This window comes from Oryzias melastigma, linkage group LG12 (genome assembly GCF_002922805.2).
Source record: "Oryzias melastigma strain HK-1 linkage group LG12, ASM292280v2, whole genome shotgun sequence".
Classification (NCBI taxonomy): Eukaryota; Metazoa; Chordata; class Actinopteri; order Beloniformes; family Adrianichthyidae; genus Oryzias; species Oryzias melastigma.
Window position 1 is genome coordinate 16271597 of NC_050523.1, and position 21428 is coordinate 16293024.

The window sequence follows — 21428 nt, forward strand, 5'->3', positions numbered from 1 at the left end:
ATCCAGTGACAGGCGGGATTTAGTCCAGTGACAGGCGGGTGACAATCCAGTGACAGGCGGAGGTAGTCCAGTGATAGGCAGGTGGCAATCCAGTGCTAGAGTGCCCAATGACCTATGTATAAAAATCATCCAGTTGCCTTGGATTTTAAGCTTTTTCCAAAAACGTTATCTGCTGCCACGCAACATATAAAAATGTGACTCCCCCTCATGATTACAAATGCTGCTGTGTGGCCACCTGCAAATTTTCTAAAAAACTTGCATTTTGGTTGCCGCTTGTTGTTATTTCTTAATATGTGACCGTAGTCCAAATGTTTAAACCTGAGGTATTACAGAACGCAACATTCACATTGTCATATTTCTTCATTTTTGTAGTTGCAATCACATAAATAAGGAGTTTTAACAGCACTACTGTTCCCACAATGACTTCTGTTCGCTCTGATATGGTCATAAAAGCAATAGTACCTACATATTAGTACCTTATTGATCCTCAGTGAGAAATGAATCAGTGGGAGTGCAAAGTGTATGTCCATAAAGTCAAAATTGTTTCATACGGTCCCGGAAAACAAGAATAAGCTCCTATACTGGTTTTTGTTGTTTTTGTGGACCAAAGAAAACCCTCAAATGGAAGATCCTCTGTTGTTTTAATACTTTGTGCAAATTATCTGTAATACTTTGTCACTTAAAACAAAGGTCAACTGCTCAAAGACTTGCACAGTCAGCTGTGTGGTTCCAGGGCTGTCCTCAGCAAAACTGCATGTGTGGCATCAGTGCTGCGGCCCTATTACATGACAGCGTGTTAAAAGGCCCTCTTCATCACAGACTTGTAGAAAACATTCAGCATCTTTCTGCAAACGCTGACAAGACACTTAAACTTCTTCAAGTAATACACCGCTTTCTCCTATTTTACAAGCATCCTCTGTCTGTTGTACAAACATTCAGCTTGATGACTATCAGAATTGAATTTAATCAACAAAAAAAAGGAAAAAAATAATTGAAACTATTGTGTAAAGTGTTTATAAATCTCTTTGGCTGTTGGATTCCCCCCCCCCCTCAAAATAAAAATACATTTTATTTTATTATCTTGTTCTTGAATCACAGCATATGTATGTTTTATGCTAATAACCAGTGGTATTTGTAGTTTCATGGATTATTTATTTAGGTACCATAATTTTACTGCTAGTTTGATTAGTTTGCTTAATTAAATGCAACTTTCTCATAACTTGTGACTAGAAATTAAACATCTACAAATGCAGTTATTCCTCAAGGGAATGTCACACTTTTACTACGTATGTTGAATATATGTGGAAAAAGTGAGACAAGTTGTAGTCTTGTGTGAAATTTCACAGGTGTGTTTAAACAATGGAAGAAGTATAAATTAACCTTGCAAAGAACATATAAACCCGTGCTTCATTAAACAGTCAGATTCCCCTGGTCTGCTCCAGTTCTTAGTCAGCTGATTGGTGCTAGCTGAGTCAGCCTGCCAAGGGGGGCCCCTCCGAGACAGGGGACCCCTGGCGGGAGCCGCAGCTAGCATGGTTTCACAGGAAGGCCCCAGCGCATGTCCAAAGTCGTATCCATGCCTGCCGTAGCCGTCCACCTTCCATGCAACGTCGAGTATGGCCCTGTGAGAGACTCGACCCCCACTCTGTATAGACTGCTGGAAGGGTGAAAGATCGGTGGATTTAAACACCTCACAGAATACGTGAGTCGTGCGTGATTTTTTCTTTTTATATGTAATTCATCAGTGATTTATGCATCAATTTGAGTACATTTAGTGTGATATGTTCCACCGTTTATACAATTTTAAAGTTATACATCAATGGTGGATGAGTTAAGAAGTCTGTTAGACAGACGTGGGACGGTCATGGAATGCCATAAGTTTGCTAATGTATCTCCCAACAATCGCGTAAGATTTAAGTAATAATTGCAGATAAACTACATAAACTATGCATAAACTCAGATTAAAAATTTCTAACTGGCAAAAACCCACAACGGACATCTGCACACATCGATGAATGACGAACACAAGAAACACTTATGAATTATGGATATCATACAAGTATTACGAAAGACCGAAATTTCATTTGTTGACAATGCACAAATTTTAACCCAGCGGCAGTGTGACACAGCCTTTTGTCAGAATGAAAGGAAGGGTAGTTTATGAGGAAACTACCCAAGAGTACAAACTTACCAGAGATCGAAATGGCACGGTAAACATTTTTCTATCGCCCACACGATTCGTATCGTCATATTGCCCTCCACAACTTGTAACAGTAGTAAATGACATAGATTTGAAGATTAAAGCAAAAAGTAATATAATTCTCATCCCAAATAATAATAAAAGCAAAGTTGTAACAATGGATTTTCTATTGTGTTGATACAGTTTTGAAGAACAATGAAGCTACTTGCACGAGTGGCAGACTGTTTCAAGTATGAAGTCTAGGGGTGTTGCGGATCACGGATTATCCGTGGTCCGTACGGATCAGAAGCCACGGTTCGGGACACGTGTGTACCGCGGACCACTCCGACCCCCACCCCCAGCGAGCGCACACACCTCGGGCTCTCATAATTTAAACCAATTGTCCGTTCACATCAATGAAATTCTGTCAAATTCCTGTAAATCCTCTTTGTTTTGACCAGCGCTGAAGTAACAGCTTCACGGTTATTTCTTAAAGTCTGTTCCTGAATCTCCCGCTGCGTGTGGGCGGAGCTTTCAGAGCTTTTCCTGCATAGAGAATTTGGTGTCGGCCGCCACCAGCTCCTGGAAAAGGGGGGATGTGGCTGATTCTAGGAGCCCAGACTGAGAGAGGGTCCACGGAGACCCGAATGATGACAAAATGATACAACAGAAAAAATAATTTCAGTAAACCAATAACCAATATATCATCGCAAATATTTTGATTTTAATGTCAAGGTAACAATAATTATATATTTTGTTTTGGAAACATCGTCTGTGGACCCCCCTTCCTCTAAATTGAAAATGGTTCGGTCCGACTGGACTATTCTTCCACAGCTGTTTGTTACCGTCAGACCCACAGAGTTTAAGGGAGAGAAGACACGCTTTAAAATCAGGAGTTTAAACACCTGATTTAGAGGAGAACCTCCGTGAAAAAAGAAAAAAGGAGACAGTCTGTCTATTGCCGCGCGGAAAGGAGAGAGTGCTCGTAAACGGACAAGGGGGCGGGGCCATGAATTTGAGGGTTTCTTCTGAAGCTTTTGTATGGAGCTTCAAACTAGAATAATTTGTTGTTTTATTGTGTATCAAAATTAGGCTTGTTAGTTACATTTCTGTTTTATAATGAGGTGATCTATAGTAAAATATGTAAATTGAAAGAATGTTCAATAAAGTTACATAATAATAATAATAAAATAAACTTGTTAAGGTATACAAATCTGAAGTCCCCACGAGACACCACCACCTTATTTTAAGCCAGGAAAAACCCTGCAGCTTCCGTCACAAACTTTACTCAACTTGACGCGGATGGATAGATATCAGGTTTATTTAATGTTAAGACCTGAATAAAAGCATCAGTACACGTTTCAATTTCTGGATTCAAAGAATACATCCGTAATGGACATGATTTTATGGCAAGCCAAAAAGATCACCAGGAAAAGCGGGTGCAACAGTGCCACGTTTTACAGATAATTATTATTATTTTAAATATTTAAATGTCCCCATTTGGCGAGTGGGATCAGAACATTTGTATTTCAAGTGAACACCAGATAGATTTGGTATTTTCAAAACTATTTTTAAGCATTCTTTTCTCTGTTTTTGTAGATTTGTATGTATTCAGAAACTACAAGTTTTAGCATTTTGCTTGTGTTCAAACTTTAAAGATTTTTTGTTTTAATAAATAGGCCTCAGTGAGCAAAGGTTTTGAACTTTTGTGTAAGGGAAGTACTTTATATTCATTTTGAATGTATGATTTGAAACGTTTCCAAAAATTAATTTAGCTTTCATGTTGTTGTTGTTGTTGTTGTTGTTGTTGTTGTTGGTGGTGGTGTTTTTTTTGTTGTTTTTTTTTTTTAACTTTTTACTGATCCGAAAAGTGATCCGAACCGTGACCCTAAAACCGTGACACGATCCGAACCGTGAGTTTTGTGATCCGCAACACCCCTAATGAAGTCTGTAAGGCTAGAACTAATGACACAACTTTAAGACAGTTTTGAAGATTTTTCTATACGCATTCATTTATTTCTCAGAAAATTGCGTATAGTAATGTTAATTACATATAAAAGGAAATTTCTGACATTTTCTTGGTGTAGCCGTTTTAAACTCTGAGTTGTAACATAACTCAGATAATTTAACCTTACGTATAGTAGGGTCCCATTTTGATCATGGTATCGATTCTCCATCGAACCACACAATCACTGCTTCCACTCTGCTTTATGGCAACTAACACCTATAACCTCCAGTAAACCTACTTCACCTTGAATATGCTACGCTGTGTGATACAGTGAAATGTCTAAAATCAGTAAACACTAAATTTCAAAATGAGATCATTCCACACCAAAAATAACTTTTAAAAATGAAGAAATAATGGCTTAATATTATGGTCAGTTGAATCCAGATTATGCAGTCTCTTAAGTACAGCTACCAATACCTTAAACCTATACCAGACAGCAGCTTGTGAAGCTTATTGTCACTGTTGAGATTTCCTTGTAAACAACTTTTGAACCCTGTGGAAACATCACTCCAACATCTGCAAAGCTTAATAGACATTAAATCAGAAGTCGGTTTACTCTTTCTCAACCACAGGTAATTACTTATAAATACATCATACTGAAAATTAAATGCACCTGATTGGCCGAATGCAGTTAATCCCTGACGCTCCTGTAAAAGCTGTGGTTTTGGCACTGTGATGGACTAGAGCAGTCAAATGTTTATTAGCCTAATATGCAAGAGCACTAACATGCGCAATGATTTTTAGGAGCCAAATACATCAGCGATTCTCTGGACAGTTTTAATCATCTCCTGCAGAAGCAAGTGAGGCATGCACATCCATGCCAGTTTGTCACGTCTCCAGTGAGGATGCCTTCTGTTTCTCTTCTTTAGGAGCTTACTAAAACTAGACGTTAACATCTGATTGCTCATAAAAATGTTCTAATAAAGCTGTGAGGTGTTTTGTCCAAGATACAGATGTATGGCAACCACAGCAGGTTATCTGAAGGAGGGATTTTTAGATGCATAAACTGCTCACCTCTTTTGCCCCAGTGATGAACATTCTTATTTTAACAAATTGCAAGATGGTCATTTTTTTATGATGTGCACTGCTGATGGTATTATCTAATTGATGATAGTTGTTAAACTTCATAAATGTCTCTTCAAGTTTGGGTGTGCAGTCACTGAGGGAAGAATCAATATAGGGGATAAACAACAAACTGGACTGCTCTCACACTACTTAGTTGCATGATAGGTCGACTGGTAGATAGTCTTAACAGTACAGGCATCTTCATTAATTAATCATGATCTGATTTCATAGTCATAAATCTTGTCCTCTTAAATTTGTTGTCATTATCAACCCATAAATCCAATTATACCCAATTTGGTTTTATTCTTGCACTAAACTTCATCATCCTCATTAGTTAAATTATCGTGAGATTAAGCGCACTATCCTTGAGCTTTTCTTGGAAAAAAAAAAGAAGCCTGTTATGAGTCCTGTGGTATGATTTTAGTATTTATCTAGAAAAATTGTTATGCAATGCTGATAAATTCCTGATTGCTCATGCTATTTTGAACAATGAAAAGTATTTTTACTTTTCACCACTTGATAATTGTTAGGGGAGTTTTACGCTGGATCCCCTCCTTGACAAAACCTGGTATTCTATACAGGCTAGGGACTGGTACAATGAAACCCCCGTTACTACAAAATAAGGCAGTAGTGGAACACTGGAGTAAGCTCATCGTGCCCCTTATGAAAAGAATCCTGTTTCTCATGCAGTAGTCCTCCATGTGGCCATCCAGCTGCTGATTAAACATTTTTAATTTAAAATTTAAACACCAGCAGTAGGGCTGGGTTGATAAAATCAATTAATGGATCTGAATCGATCTAAGTTTTATAGATCAATAATGGATCCATAAAAGTAGAGATCAATCTAATGCATAACACTAAATTCTGCTAGCTTGATGCTAACGTATAATGGGATTTCCCATAGGATGGCTAATGCTAACACTTGGTTGACCTAAACATACATTGCTGACTAAATGAACGTATTTATAAACTCACAGGCATCAACTTCCCAAACTCTTTGAAGGAAATTTTTGTAGAGTAACCAGTTGTGGTCTGAAACACAGTTTTTTGCTTATACTTTCTTCTTCTGGATTATGGTGCAATGCTATAGCGTGATTGCCACCTAGTGGCCAAACTGAAAAGCCTACCAGGAGAGGCAGAACAATTGTTGGAGCTTCTCCATTTGAGAAACAGTGTAACACTGTATGGTGTTAACAATCTCATTATAATTTCACTAATACATTTATAGTGTGTGAACTGTATCAGATTAATATGAAAATCTCCAAAACATATATAGATTATGAATGCATTTCTAAACAAATGTGTCTAAATGTGTAAACCGTGTAAACATAAAATTGAATTGAATCGATTTGAATTGAGTGGATCGAAGAAAAAAAACAAAAGACGAATTGATTCTGGAAATTATTGGCAATATCCAGCCTTAACCAGCAGAGCATTATAGACATCTATACTTTAAGTATAGAGGATAAATAGAATCAGGATTGAATCTATCAGAGGAACAGCTCATGTTAGATCTTTTGGAGATAAATGCAATGAAGCAGATAAAGATGTTTGGACACATTGAAAGATGAACAGTTATATAGTTGGAGGTGCCAGGCAAGAAACCCAGAGGAAGACCAAAGAGGAGGTTCATGGATGTAGTCCAAGGACATGAGTGAGGAAATCGCTGAGGATATGGACACATATATAGGCGGATGATTTTCTGTGTCAACTCCTTAAGGGAGTAGCCGAAAGGTAAAGAAGCCATCTCATCGTTGGACAATGGAATAATTCAGCAGGACTGATGACAAACATTTCAAATGACCTTCATTTTGATGAGGCATCGGCTGTGTTTTGGAGATTGCCACTCTTTGCTCTTTACTGACTAATGATGAGGATGAATCACTCAAAGGGCTTAAGGGTTGCTATAATTACAAAAGGGATATGTCTTGTTCTGATTTCTCAGAAATAATTTCATCACAGTAAAGCATAAGGGCTCTTAACGTGGAAATGTTGAAACGCTAAATGGCTGTGTCCTTCGGTTAATCACAGGTTTTTTTGTATCTTAGTGATCGTTTGCTTTAACACTCTGGGTTTTTTTTTGTTTTGTTTTTTCCCTAGCCAGCGACTGTGAAGACCCACAACATTATTGAGAGGACAGCCAACTTTGTGTGTCAGCAGGGAGCTCAGTTTGAGATCGTGCTGAAAGCAAAGCAGGCTGGTAATTCCCAATTTGACTTCCTGCGCTTTGACCATTACCTGAACCCTTATTACAAGCACATCCTGAAGGCCATGAAGGACGGCAAATACAAAGTGGCCTCTGCTGGGAAGCAAGAACAATCGCAGGGTAAGTTCTAGAAGCTTCCACTCAATCGATTTTCTGTTTTAGTATTCATTTAACGTTCTGTTTTTGTTTGTAGAATAAAACATTTAAATTAGCTTAAAACTTTTCTATTCATTCATTCTTTTTTTTTTTTTTATAAAACTAGAGTCAGATTCTGATGATTCCGATGATGATTGTGATGGAAACTACCTCCATCCTAGTCTTTTTGCCCCCAAAAAGTGCTCCCGCCTGGAAGAGCTTACAAAGGTAATATGAATAAATAAACTTCCTGATCTGCTATTGTTTCCTCTTTATTTAGAGTTTAGACATATTTATTCCTGATGAGTGTTTTATGGTGTCTTTGTGATCTCTTCTGTAACAAACTTCCAGTTTTAATAGTCTCCGTTTGCTCTCTTTACGTAATCCTTTGAGAAGATCTTTACTGTCAAGCTCGACTTGAAAGGTCCAATTCTTTTACAGCCTCTCAAAGTGATGGACCCCGATCATCCGCTGGCTGCACTCGTTCGGAAAGCTCAGCAGGAAAGAAACGGACTGGCACCAGCAGAACCCAAAACAGAAGAGGCTCCAGCCAGCACACCCATCCAGTATTCTGCTGAGCGTGAGCATATCCTCTGTTTTTATCAAACAGATTCTGGGAGAAGCTATCATATTATATCATATGCATTTTGTCTAGATTATCAATTACAGATTCCAAAACAGCTTTGCATGACTTTTGATTGAGCTTTTCATACGACCGTTTGGTTTCTATCAGGACTCCTAGTTTCTCACCTAGTATTAGGTTTCCTGTATTCCATGACAGAGTAGATCTCCTGAGCAGCAGTACTTGACCCGAATCAGCTCACAGATATCCTGCCCTGAAGCTGGGCTCAGACTTAAATAGAAAGAAGATCTTACTTCTTCTAAATCAGTCAGAGCCCAAGATGTCTGAAGAAAAACCTTTTGATTCAGGCATTCAGAAATCTATCTTTACATGTTCTTGTAAATGCAGTTGGTTTCACATTTTTTCGAAGTTTTATGGGTGACTTTTATGAATTCTGGTCATAGGTGATAACATAAATTCAAGGGCTTTCTGTGACCTCAGCTGAGACACTATAAGGATTAAAGGACCCAATACACACGCTCACAAGCATTTATGGATGCGCATATTAAATAACGTTGTTTTACAGCAAAGAATATTAGGCTTTCTTCAAGGTTCTAAACCAGTATTAAAATACTTAGAATAAAGTGTTAATCATAGCAGGAAATTTTTATTTTAGGCATTTTTAAGCCTTGTAATAAACAAAATTAATAATAAAAGCACAGGATTAGTACGATCCAATGACAAAGTAACAGTACCCTTTCCGTCTGTTTATCTCTTATACATTTGCAAAGAAATCTTCCACATGCAACTTTTGTTGTGTTGCACGCCACCGCTTTTAGTGCCCAAGTGAATTAAATGTAACCAAGAGAATCCTGTCTTCTTCTAAACCAAAATATTTTTCAAATTAAAAGATCGTTCAGACGTAGTCATTTGGCTTCCCTGACCAAACTTTACAGCTCAAGTGCTCAAAGGTGTCGCTGAGAGAATTGGTTATTTTTCAGAAAAACATATTGTTGAGACTCAAAATGAAGACAAAATAAGGTATGAAAAAACGATTTCTTCCGTGGCCCAGTGCCAAGTTATCCCCGGACGGGTACACTTCTCCATGGTTGGGGCCCCCTAGTGTAGATGGAGTGGAAAAGCATTTGTCAATCGGAGTCTTGTTGGTTTAACTCCTGTTCTTTGGTGTTTACACAAAATATAAAGTATAAATAGAAGCTTCCTTTGACGTGTCACTTCAATATTCCAAATACAGTTTTCTGTGTTTTCCCGTAAAGTCACACTTTGATCACCTTCTCAACTATTTTAAAAGTGTACCTAGGGGTCTTTTCATATATGCTGGAGGTTTTTTTTTATTTTTTTTATTTTTGCCCAAATCCAAAAACTTTTGTCGTTTTTTTGGACAAAGTTTCTGCAGAGCGGCAGTAGTTAATAAGAAATTCATCTTTGAGTTGTGGGTGGGATCATTGGCGCAAAGCAACCCCACCCCGCTTCCCTTCACCTTTAACTTTACCTATAACACCCCAACATAAGATCAGAGGTGCAGCAAAAATGGTGAGCAAAATCGGAGCAGATGTCAGCTCAGACGAGGAAAACAAAGACATTCATGGATCTATTTATCTGGAAGTGGATGCATCAGAATGGGGCGGAGCCAGGGAGCCTGTGGCCCATGCAACGTATTTTCTACATCACAAAAAAGTTCTTTTTTTAAACAGTATTTTTTCTCTGTTCTCGAATTACAACAATTTGAGTAAATAAATAGTTGCAAATGCAATTTTGAGCTTAATTTTCTTCATAGATCTCGATCAAAATACTACAAGAACATGTTAAAAACACCATTTTCATATGAAAGGGTCTTTAAGGTGTAAATCTATTTCAAATGATGGCTGTAAAACAATTTCAAAATGTGACTTCATGAGTTTTCAGAATGTGACTTCTATTTTAAAGTCTTTTTTAAAAGGGCAACATGAAGAGATAGGAGCTGCACAGAAACATTCCAGTCTAAGTATATTAAAACATAAATAAGTTGTGACCATAAAAGTACACAAGGAAGCTGTGCAGCAGCCAGACACTGCAAATGAAATCCGCCTGATTAACTGATCATTGTTTGATTTTTAATACCTCTATAAAAAGGCCTTTGGCAGGGTGGTTGTCTGGAATGTTCACTTTGTTATTAGCATAATGTACAAGAGGAGCAATATCAGTAATGAGCTTAGAAAGCCAAATGTTGTTGCCCGCCCACCTGCGAACAGTTGTTAAGGCCATTTCCAAACGTGTTTATACTGGTTTGTCATTTCACTGGATTGGAACAAGTTTCAATTTTCCATAAAATGCACCACAAGAGTCCAATTTGAGGGCGCCATGTCAGAATTTAAAGGCTACCAGTTTGATGTTAGATATTTGACCGTTTGGAAGGGTGAAGAAATATGGCTTGTTTGAAGCTTTACCAAATGAAAGACCCATCTAGTTTAAATATCTTTAGACTTCAAATGTGATAATCGGTGAATGTTTAAAGAAAAAAGTATTCTTGGTATTTTTGTCATGTTTTTATCCAGTGTTAAGACTTGTGGAAGTAGGAGTGTGTATTGGCAAGAGTCTGGCGATACGATACATATCACAATACGTATGTCACGAGACGATACAATACATCTGGTCTCACTTGAAGTTGTAAATGTCTCATTCCGCTATGTTATGACAACAAATACAAGTCTCAAAGTTCACATCAGGTTCACGACTATCACAAGATCGCTAAATCTTGTTTCGTTTTGCTGCGAGGTAAAGCTGCTCCAGGAGGCTCAATGTGCCATTCTGCTGGTTGGAGGTTTAATTAAGTGGAAAACAAAAGTAACTACATGTTTACTTATAAATAGGTTATTAAAATCGCATTGGCAGCATTTGAAATCGATGCAAGTATCGTCAAATTAAGTATCGCGAAATTTCATGGAATCGAGATTTTCCTACACCCCTATGTGGAAGACCAAATATTTATTTTTTAGGGGTGTGTATCTTTACCTCTCACATGATTTGATATGCATCTCAAAACATGGTCCACAAATCGATACATAAAGGATTCAACTAACTTTTTGTCTATACTTTTACAGATTCTTTTACTAAACATGCTCAAATCTAGATATTTCTCATTCATATGGTATTTAAAGCTATAAATAACAATGCATGGCATTTGACAGAGATTTATTGAGGTGGAAAAAGCAAGCTTATGATTGGAGGTCTTATTGTTTGCATCGCATGTACAATAAAAAAAAACAAAAAACAAAGACAGTAGAAAAAAACAGAGAAACCGCAGTCTGCCAGAAATCAATTATTTACTTCTTCAATCATTTTATACCTTTTAACTAACATAATCTTGTTTATATCTTTTGGTTAACAAACGATACTTCAGTTACTTAATCAATTTTCAATTTATTTTTTTACATCCCTACCCGATACTAATGTTACTCCCACTGCCCGATCCATTTTTCGATACGTATATATCTTCTACATCCCTCAGAAAACCAAAAAGTAAATATGTCATTTTTTTGATCTTCCTCCATTATTCCTTTTCTAAACCAGATTTAGAAGAAAAACATGTTTTTCAGAACTATTTACTGAATGATTCATGGGAAATGAATTCATTTTTGTGATGTTTTTTTGTCTTTGTTTGTTTTACATGGACTGCAGCTGTAATGTACTACGGCTACTACATGCTACCAGATGGGTCGTGCTGCTTTGCCCCTCCCCCCCCAGGTGTGGATGCCACGGCATACTACAGTAGCATGCCCTCTGGTGCCATGGCACCCCCCGCTTCTACTGAAGCTTTGCAGCAGGTCGGGGCGGCCCCTACACCCGCTGAAGCTGTCACAGTGGCAGCTCCTGCTGCTGCAGCTCCCCTCCAAGTCTCCAACTCCACGACTCCCGTCAGCGTATCGGAGACCAGGTAGGAGTCTCCGTGGGTTTCAACTGAATCCTTAAATAGGTCATGGCTATATTTTTCAAAACAAATCTTTCAAATAGTACATTCATTTGTTAAAGTTGAGTGGTTATGAGTGATGGTCTTTCCTCTAACAGCTCAAAAGTCTCCACACCAGCACCACAAGCCATCGTTCCTCCTCCACCCGACATCCAGCCCGTCATCGACAAGCTAGCTGAGTACGTCGCCCGGAACGGGCTAAAGTTTGAGGCCAGCGTCCGCGCCAAGAACGATCCCCGGTAAGTGTTCAGGGCTCTCTGTAAACCCTGTCTTACGTGCGCTTCACTCTCATGCATATTCACTCGTTCTGTCCCCTGCAGGTTCGACTTTCTGCAGCCTTGGCATCAGTACAACATCTATTATGAGTTTAAGAAGAATTACTTCATGCAAAAAGAGGGCAGAGGCTTGTCAGAGGTATATTTACAGTTCAAGAACCGTACAATTCATTTGATTTGTTTAGCGGTTCATGACCTGCTGATTGGAAGGCTGTCATTTACGGTCAGTGGCTCATCCCCTTTTCCGTTTTTCCACTTCGGCCCTTCTAGAGGTCTCTGAACCTCACGTGCCCTCAGAATACGAATCTATGAAATGATTTGTGAGGTGCTTTGAAGAGCAGCATTCCTGAAATTAAGAGTAGCAACGGGTAATGAATTTGATTCTAACCAGCAAGTTCATGGATTGAAACAGACAAATGAACCATTTTCCACAGCTCTTGTATTTCAAGGAAAAGAATAAGGTTAAGGGATGGTAGTAAAGCAGGCGTGTCCTTAGTTCTGCAGCAGACAGAAAAATGTCTCACTTTTCCCTCATTACAAGCAACAGAGAAAATTGCAGTGATCTTATTCAGTCGTTGTAAGCTACAGGCTGCATCGCAAAGAACAGATGCTGCAGAACAAAACAGGAATAAAGAATATTGATTCAACCGCGATGGAGGGTAAAAACTGTGTCTGTGCACTCTGGAGGATTAAAACCAGGCATTTCAATTTAAAACTTACTCTTAATTATTTTCAGAGGAACTTTTTTTTTTTGTTTGCTATCAACTGCTAGTTATTTCTTTCTTGATTTATGAATGTTTATTTTCTTCGTTTGCTTAATCTTGAAATCTAAATAAGTTATATAAATGTATTGATAGCTTCATGTGAGCAAATATTTAAGATGTTTAAAAATGCATAAAATTATGGTAAGTTGTTATAATTAACTTAAATATGCTTGATAATATTTTAAATCCCATGTCTTCAAATACTCCAACCATCTTTTGAGCTAATCGTTCCCCAGTGTTTTTTTAATAATGATTACGTTTTTAGCTAAAATCAAAAAACTTGTTTTGTTGGACATAATTTCTGCAGAGTGGCTGTTCATTAGAAATTCATCTCCAGGTTGTGGGCAGGACTGCTGGCACAGAGCACCCCATCCCCGTTCCCTTCTTCTTTGGGTTTCTATATCACAAATACATTTTTTTTGATTTGCCCCCGATTCACAACAATTTGAATAAGAAATTCTCTGAAATGTAATTTTGACCAGAATTTTCATGGTACATGTCCTCCATCATCAGAAAATGGCCTCAAGAACATAGTAAAAACATTAAAAACACACTTTTAAAAACACAGACTTCCAGCTCCCTTCACAGATTTTCTGATGGATTAAAGTTTCAGAGACTAGATGGATGAGGGTGTTTCAGTTTGGCCACTAGGTGGCGATTGCGCTACAGCATTACATCTTATTCCAGAAAAAGAAGAAAGTGTTAGCAAAATGGTTACTTTAAAAATATTTCCTTAAAAGAATTTCGGAAAAGTCATGCCTGTGAGTATAAGTTAAATCGATCTCTTTTTTTTAATGTATCGATTATTGACTTGTTAAGCTTAACTCAAATCGATTTTATCAACCCAGCCCTGATAATAATCGTGTCAAACAAAGCATCATTATAAAATGTTTTGATTAAAAAATGATCACTTAGCCCATCCAAATAAACTCACAGCAAAAAAAGGAAAAGTAGTGTAATAAATAGTAAAATGACAATTATAAAAAAAAAACTTTAATTAAAAAAGGAACAAAGGTGAGCCAGCTCGCCGTATGATCTCCTTTGACCATAAATTTTGGTAGAATTCTATGTACGAATTCCTTCCATTATACATAGAGAGACCAACAATCAAACTTCTCCATTACGTGACACAGTAAAGACGCGTAACCACCATCCATACGCCATTCTATTGAAAGGAAGCAAACTGATGGATGTTTAAATAAATATATAAATAAATCTATTAATGTTCACTTTTTTTTTTTTTTATTCAGAGTGGAAAAGAAAACGATCTTGAATCCGACAAGTCAGACGACGGGTCAAAGCTGTCGAAAGGTAACACATCACACACAAACACATTAGCATTTTAACCCTCTTTTCTTGAGCGGTTTCTGCAAAAGTACGTCTGTGAGCAAACATGTATCTGATTATATCAGTGTGTGTTGACTTTTATTGCATTTTCTGTGCTGCGTCGGGATCCGTTTGCGCATGAATCTGTTTTTATTAAAGCGGACAGTTTTATGTGAAGGTATCAGAGCACAAATGTCTATGCAGATGAGACTGCTTACCTCTGCGCCGGCAGGAGCCATAAACACGCGCAGACATTTCATGCAAATAAAAGCGTGCTCGCACATAGATTGTTTGAATGCAACCAATCGTGAATCTGGTGGAGGAAACTAATAACAAACTGAATTGGACACAAGTAAAGCATCCTGCTCGCTTCAAGAATGATGTTGGTTCTGCATTAAGGCTGTTGCTTCAGGGAACAGAGTATCTGCTCCATTTGTTAGTACAATGGAAATGTGTTTCCTGCTTAAACCACTTTTATTCTTCTTTTCTTGCTCTTTGGTTTTAAAAAATATATTTGTGATATTTTATATTCTTTGTGTCCCTGTTCTTTCTGAATAATCGCTTTGACCTGATTGAACCACACTTGCCTTATTTAGTCTTTTATTTTGAAGTCAACAAAAGGCCCGTCGACCTCCTCCTACTTGTGGTCATCTCAATCCTCTTTGCACTCAGCGTCCTCTCCCTGTGTTTTCACAGCCTCTTTCGCGCCCATCAGTTTTGCCATCAAACCCAAGGAAAACGACCTGCTTCCTTTGGAGAAGAACCGAGTGCGACTGGATGACGACTCCGACGAGGACAAGGTATTTTTGTGTCCTTTCTCTGTTTGTTTTCCTCTGGTTGTTGCAGTGTGTTTAACAGAACATTTGTGTTTGAAGTTGCTGGAGGAGGAAAGTCTGGAGGCTGTGATGAGCGGTGTTGAAATGGCCGTGAAGGAGGCGGTGCCAGTGACCACACCTGACGAAAAGAGAGCCGGCCCCAGTTTGGAGGAACTGGAAGCAAAACAAGGTGAATTATGGAATTTATTTGTTTTCTTGGATTTTTATAGTGGCTAACGTGCTTGTCGCTACATTTTCTGTATGATGAAGTCTTTCTGTTGCACCGCTCACGCCACAGGCGTGAGCCACACGTCACTTCCGCTAAAACATCTTTTACTGTAGCTATGTCGGTGTCACGTCACTTTCACTAAAGCACTTTACGTTGAGAATATGTTTTCGGACATTAACAAAAATAAGAACCTCTTAGAATGATAATATAGCACTTTTTATGTTTATCATAATGAAAACATTCAGTTGAGTGTTTAAAAAAATGAAAGAAAAAAGACACGTTAAGGATCAGGACTGCAAACGGACTACAAATGTTTTCTTCCTCTGCTGTTTTACATGACGGCAGTTTACTCCGTCACTTTCACTTTATATTCTCCAGTAATCCAAACACGTTGTTAATGGATATTTCGGTTGCAACATCTCGTGATAACTCTGAGTAAAACTCACTCACTTTTCATCTTTTCCTGTTTCCAACAAATGAAAAATAAAAACGATCAAACGGAGAGAATGACTCCAAACCACAAAGTGCTCCATCATTTTTATAAACGGCTCCACTGTATGTTGTGGTTCAGCTTTGTTGCCTCGTGGGGTCTTTTTAATTTTGCATTTTTTTATTTTCTCTTTACTGTGCTCTGTGTTCTGTGTCCTGATTGGCTGTAGACTACTGTCAATCAATCTCTTTTGTGCTTGTGTGTCTCTTGCATGAAGTGTGTTCAGTTTGCCAAATCTACTTAAAACTTTTGATTGCAGATATCAAATTAAAGTATACATCACAATATTGCACTGATAACATTTTGTTGCAAGAAACATTTTTTTTAACTATAAAATGGTCAATTTTCAGACAACTGCTGAAGTTTTTTGCCCAATTTCACAATAAATATTTAAAACATTATTTTTAAGGCAAGAAAAAAACAAGATGACGCCTTTCTTGCATTATTTACGTTTCATTTTGGGCCTGTTTTTGGAGCTTTCCACAATAGTTTTACTAGTGATTAAAACCTATATGAACACATATATCTATGGTTATAGTTTTTCATAATTAATCCTCCAAATTTCATAGAAAAAAAAAGTTTCTTTAGGAAGCTAAAAGATGGAAGCGGTCAGACGAGAAACTTGGCAGCAAAGCGGAACATCGATGGCGGAAAAGACAAATGTGCTGCTTTCCTCCATCAAAGAGGTTGACGGGTCCACTTTGGGTTCACTGAAACACTTTAAGAGCATAATGGCCACTTTTGAAACTGACAGGCGACCAAAGAAAGGCTGGAAGAGCCTAATAAAAAGCCGACAGAATTATCTTTGAGGGTCACTGGAGTGGATGTCAGTCAGGAGACTTACCTTGATCAGATAGCACTGGAATGGGCGACAGACGGCAGACCCTAATCTGTGGTGAAAGGTTCAGAATGAACCTCGCGCTCTAAATGTGGTTTCTGCTGGGACGTTCTGTTCATCGACTGTTGAAGCTGGGAGCATTTCCTCGTCAATGTTCAGTCGTGCAACTTAAACAAACTAAATGCCATTTTTTAGTTAAGAAATTATATTAAAGGAAAAAGAAAGTAACTCAATAGATTGTTGGATTTTCCTCGACCAGAAGTTCTTTTCCTAAAATTTTATAATATTTGTCAAATTTGGAAACACTGTTTCAGCCCACAGTAACTTCAGTATTTGTTAAGAAACTCGTTGGTTTTTGAAGTCTGACCTTGTAAAAATATGAAAGTACAACCTGTTTTTATTCTTTAAAAAACAAAACGTAACTTCTATTGGCTTCAAGATTGAAGAGATGATTCAAAATCATTTTAATCGAGACTTTCTGATTAAAACCGTCTTTCTGAAACGGTTACACAAGAGTATGACCAATAAAAGTGACGCATATTCAGTAAAGACGATTACGTACGATTTGATGTCATTGATGGATGTAGCTGTAAAAATGGTCCAAATTTGAGAGAAACTGAGTCTATAATTGATTAAATTAATTGACTAATAAATGTGATTTACCTACAGTAGTTGTGATTTGACAAAACAAGCTGTGTCTAAAATCAAATGGAGATTAAATCAAGATTGAGAAATAAAATAAATTAAATCCTTACAAATTGATAGATAAACTCAATTTCAGTTTACAGTACTCTAAATAATTGACTCTAACAACTATTTCCAGTAACTTAGATTGCGGTTGAGCTCATTACAGATTCATGGGGGGTTCGGTTGTAGGTCTTCTATTTAGACAGTGTGTGTTTTCCTGTCAGTAGGGCAGAAGCTGTCAAAGGTCACTTTCTCTGTAAGTGTATCAGTGATGACTTCTTAAAAGAAAAGTTTGAGGCACTTTATACTCGACCGAGTGAAGGTGTTTTACCTTTGAGGCTCGAGTTGCAAATACAAACTCGAGTCAGTTCTCAAAAAGATAAAATCAAATGACTGACTTTCATTTTGGTACGTCTCAGAAGGAGTGTTGGGGATTGTCGGGGTGGTTTGTCGGCATGAAGTCAATTATTTCTCAGGGTAAACAAAAATACGAATGGAGCTGAATATGGTTCAAGCAACAGCACAGACACTGTTATAAATTTATCAGCAGTTAAATGACTTCTAGTTTTTTACCATAAATCTTTTTATGATCTTTACTTTTGAATTCTCAAACTTTTTTCTTTTTGTTATTTATGAATTAATTTTTGTGCCACCATATTGCGAACAAAAGTCAGAGTAATGAAATCAACATTTCTTAAATTACTAACAAAATGTTAAGAATAAAATTCCAGAATTTGAAAATGAAAATACCAATATTTGCTTTAAAAAAATATTTCTGCAACACCAGTTTTTAGATGTGTTGTCTCTCATCTCGCATTGTCCCTATCTTTGATTTTTCAGTTTAGTGTAATAAATGTGCCAGCAAACAGCCAAACTTTGGATTTTGTACCAGGTTTCTGCAGTCTTCAACTATTGTGGCCCGTTTCTCTTTACAAACAACCCAGAAGGAGTAGCAAAATCAAAATAAAACATGGTTTTGTATTTATTTATATAAGTTTAGCGTTCAGCTTGTTTATAATGTATAATTTTGTTTTTACTTTGGACAAAATCAAACAGGAGTTCTTCAAAATAAGACACTGTGAAAATTAACATTAAAAAAAGAAAATGCAATTTCTTCTGGTTATACATTAAGTCTACTTTGATGATCATTCTTTTTATTACTTACTACTGCTGTTAATTTAATCAAAAACACTGTTGTGCATCAGAAGATATGTGCTTTAATTTTTTTTTTTTAATAGCAAACTGATCTTAAAGTAAATCGAACTTTTTACCAATATTTTGCTTCAGAGGATTCATAGATCACACAGGCCTGTTTAGTGTAAAGTTAGCAGATAAACTTTACAGTTTATTTTACGGTTTCAACCATAAATTCTCAAAGTTGACTAAATAAAATTGAATCAAAATTAAAAGAAAGTATGAATTGTGTTTAATATATTTAAAAATATATTTTTTTCAGCCATAAAGATAAAATCGAGAGTAAAAGAGCCTGTTCAGCGTTTGCGCTTGGCAGCAAGTTAGATAAATATGACGATTTGATTGGATAGAATCTAGACCAATCAGCAGGCTGTTTGGTGGCACAAACGTCACACTAAAGTGAAACTTATGAATGCAAAATCAAAGATAGGGAGAAAGCGAGATGAGACACTCCATCTGATAAAAATTATGTTGCAAAAATATTTTTTGGAAGCAAATATTTAGTATTTTCATTTGCAAATTATAAAGTTTTATTCTTAAAATTTTACATTTTGTTTGCAATGTACGAAATTCTGATACTGTGCTTTTGTTCTCAATATGGTGGCACAAAAATCAGTTATTGTTGTTACCATCTTAAACTACTGTTCCTTTCATAATAAATGTCACATTTTCCACTTAAGCAACTTTTGAAGTGAAAAAAAAGTTTTTACTGAGTCACTGGTTCATAGATTAACACATTTTCTTTATATTCACTTCATTTTTGGGTCTTAAAAGGACATTTTTAATCTTGCGAAGCTGAAGGATGCTTTTCTCTATTCCTGATAAAAATGGTCAGCATTAACATTTTTACGTTTGACTCCACGGGGCCGGTTTCTTTATCTCCTCCAAAACACATTTCTTTTTATCACTTTTTGGTTGTTGTGCAACAAACCAAATTCGTACTCGTGTAGCTGAAACACTTCCTATGAAAACATCTCCTGTTTTCATCTGCTGACGTTGTATAGGGACTGAGTCAGCCGCGTATGTGAGTACAGTAGTCGGAGCAGACTCCATGTTGTCATTGTCTAGCGTACAGATGCATTCTGCTCCACTTGGCCGTTGTTCTCTGTGCTCCAGAGTGATTTGCTTCAGCAGCTGGCCTATTTTTACAGTGAGGCGATAACTGTAGCCCCCGTGGCTGCGTGACTGGAAGCCTCTTGTCTTCCGTACACATTTGTCTCTTCATGGCTTCTCGTCGCTTCTGTTGTCAGTCCCCTTTTTTTTTTCTTTTAGAGCCGTTTTCAAGCTTAATTTTCAGCCCATTTTTGTTTCCTTTCCACACTAAAAACATCTTCTGCTTAGCACAGAGTCCCTTTTATTTTGGAGATTTTAGGCTCAATATTTCAATCAAAATAGAATGGAAGGATCTTAGATTTCTGATGAAAATGATTAGAAAACTATCAGGCCCTTTTTTTCCTTCCATCTTTCCTTTTTTTTTTAGCCTTTTTCTTTATCCTCCGTCTCAATAAAACCACAGGCAAACCTCCCACAGTTCAGTTGTCAAACATTAAACTGTCTGACAAAAACAAAGAAGAGCGACAAGAATCCAGCTCATCTCTCCAGTGTTTGCCCTCCCATCTTTTTGTCCTCAGCCAAGCAGAAACTGGAGGATCGTCTTGCAGCTGCAGCCAGGGAGAAGCTGGCCCAGGCGTCGAAGGAGTCCAAGGAGAAACAGCTGCAGGCGGAGCGGAAGAGGAAGGCAGCGCTCTTCCTACAGACTCTGCGCGGCCCAGCCGCTGGAGAGCCCGAGGCCAAGAGAGCCGAGCTCGACGCGTATGCACAACTTGAGGTAGGCCGATAAAAGCCAGCCAGTTCTGCTTTATTGTCTTTGTGTTCCTTCCTTTTGACCGAAAGACTCATGTGAGCGCTCTGAAATTCTAATTTGACTTCCTTCCTCGTTGCTTTAAAATGTTAATTTTCATTGGCAAAATCAATTGGATGAATTTAGTCACAAGAGAACCTTTAGTTTGAATGAACCGCACTCCCTTTGAAATGGATCAACCGGCACATCATCATAAAAAACCTTTAATTTCATAAATGTTTGAAGCTGATCTTTGATGAGTTGATATAAGAGATTTTTTCCCAAAGTAAGACAATTTCAAATTGATGTTAGAGGCATGAATTTGCCTCAAAGAGATTAAATTCTAGAAAGCCAATAGATTAAGCTGGAATCAAAATGAATGTGAATCTGTTTCTGCTTAGATCTGTATGAAACAAAAGAGAATGAGCTGATCGTGGATCATTTTCCTGTCCCTGAATCAGCTCTGATTTTCATTTTTGGTCTTCCAAAGGTGCCATTAGTTTTTCTTTTAGTTTCAAAATAAAAGTTTGAATCATTTCAAAATGACACACAGTTTTTTAAACTGATATAATTCATTTTACTATATTAATATACAACATTGTTTGGTTTCATTTCCACTCGGTGTGGAATTGACAGCCTGGTTGTCTGAGAATAATCAATAAGACTTACTGGACTGGACTGGACTGGGATGGAATTGGGGTTTGTGGTAATGTGCTGTTTGCCAGGGAGAACGCTCTACAGCCATTACATCAGCAGTAGCTGTAAAAGTAATCAGATTTTATCAGAGCAGTTACAGCATCACTGTCGGCGTTATTTCATGCTCCACAGCTCAACCAGGACTGTCAACA

General features: G+C 37.5%; 1 protein-coding gene across 2 annotated transcripts in view; it reads left to right on the top strand.

Moving 5' to 3' along the window:
* The window catches only part of LOC112163133 (splicing factor SWAP), a 56739-nt gene that overhangs the window by 10850 nt on the left and 24461 nt on the right, over window positions 1–21428 (top strand). For both annotated transcript variants that reach the window (XM_024299333.2, XM_024299334.2), the window contains exons 5-14: window positions 7353–7578; window positions 7721–7821; window positions 8035–8173; window positions 11834–12089; window positions 12221–12361; window positions 12443–12536; window positions 14412–14472; window positions 15184–15287; window positions 15363–15492; window positions 20372–20568. In XM_024299333.2, the coding sequence (XP_024155101.1) occupies window positions 7353–7578; window positions 7721–7821; window positions 8035–8173; window positions 11834–12089; window positions 12221–12361; window positions 12443–12536; window positions 14412–14472; window positions 15184–15287; window positions 15363–15492; window positions 20372–20568 (1449 nt within the window). The remainder of the gene's footprint in view (window positions 1–7352; window positions 7579–7720; window positions 7822–8034; window positions 8174–11833; window positions 12090–12220; window positions 12362–12442; window positions 12537–14411; window positions 14473–15183; window positions 15288–15362; window positions 15493–20371; window positions 20569–21428) is intronic.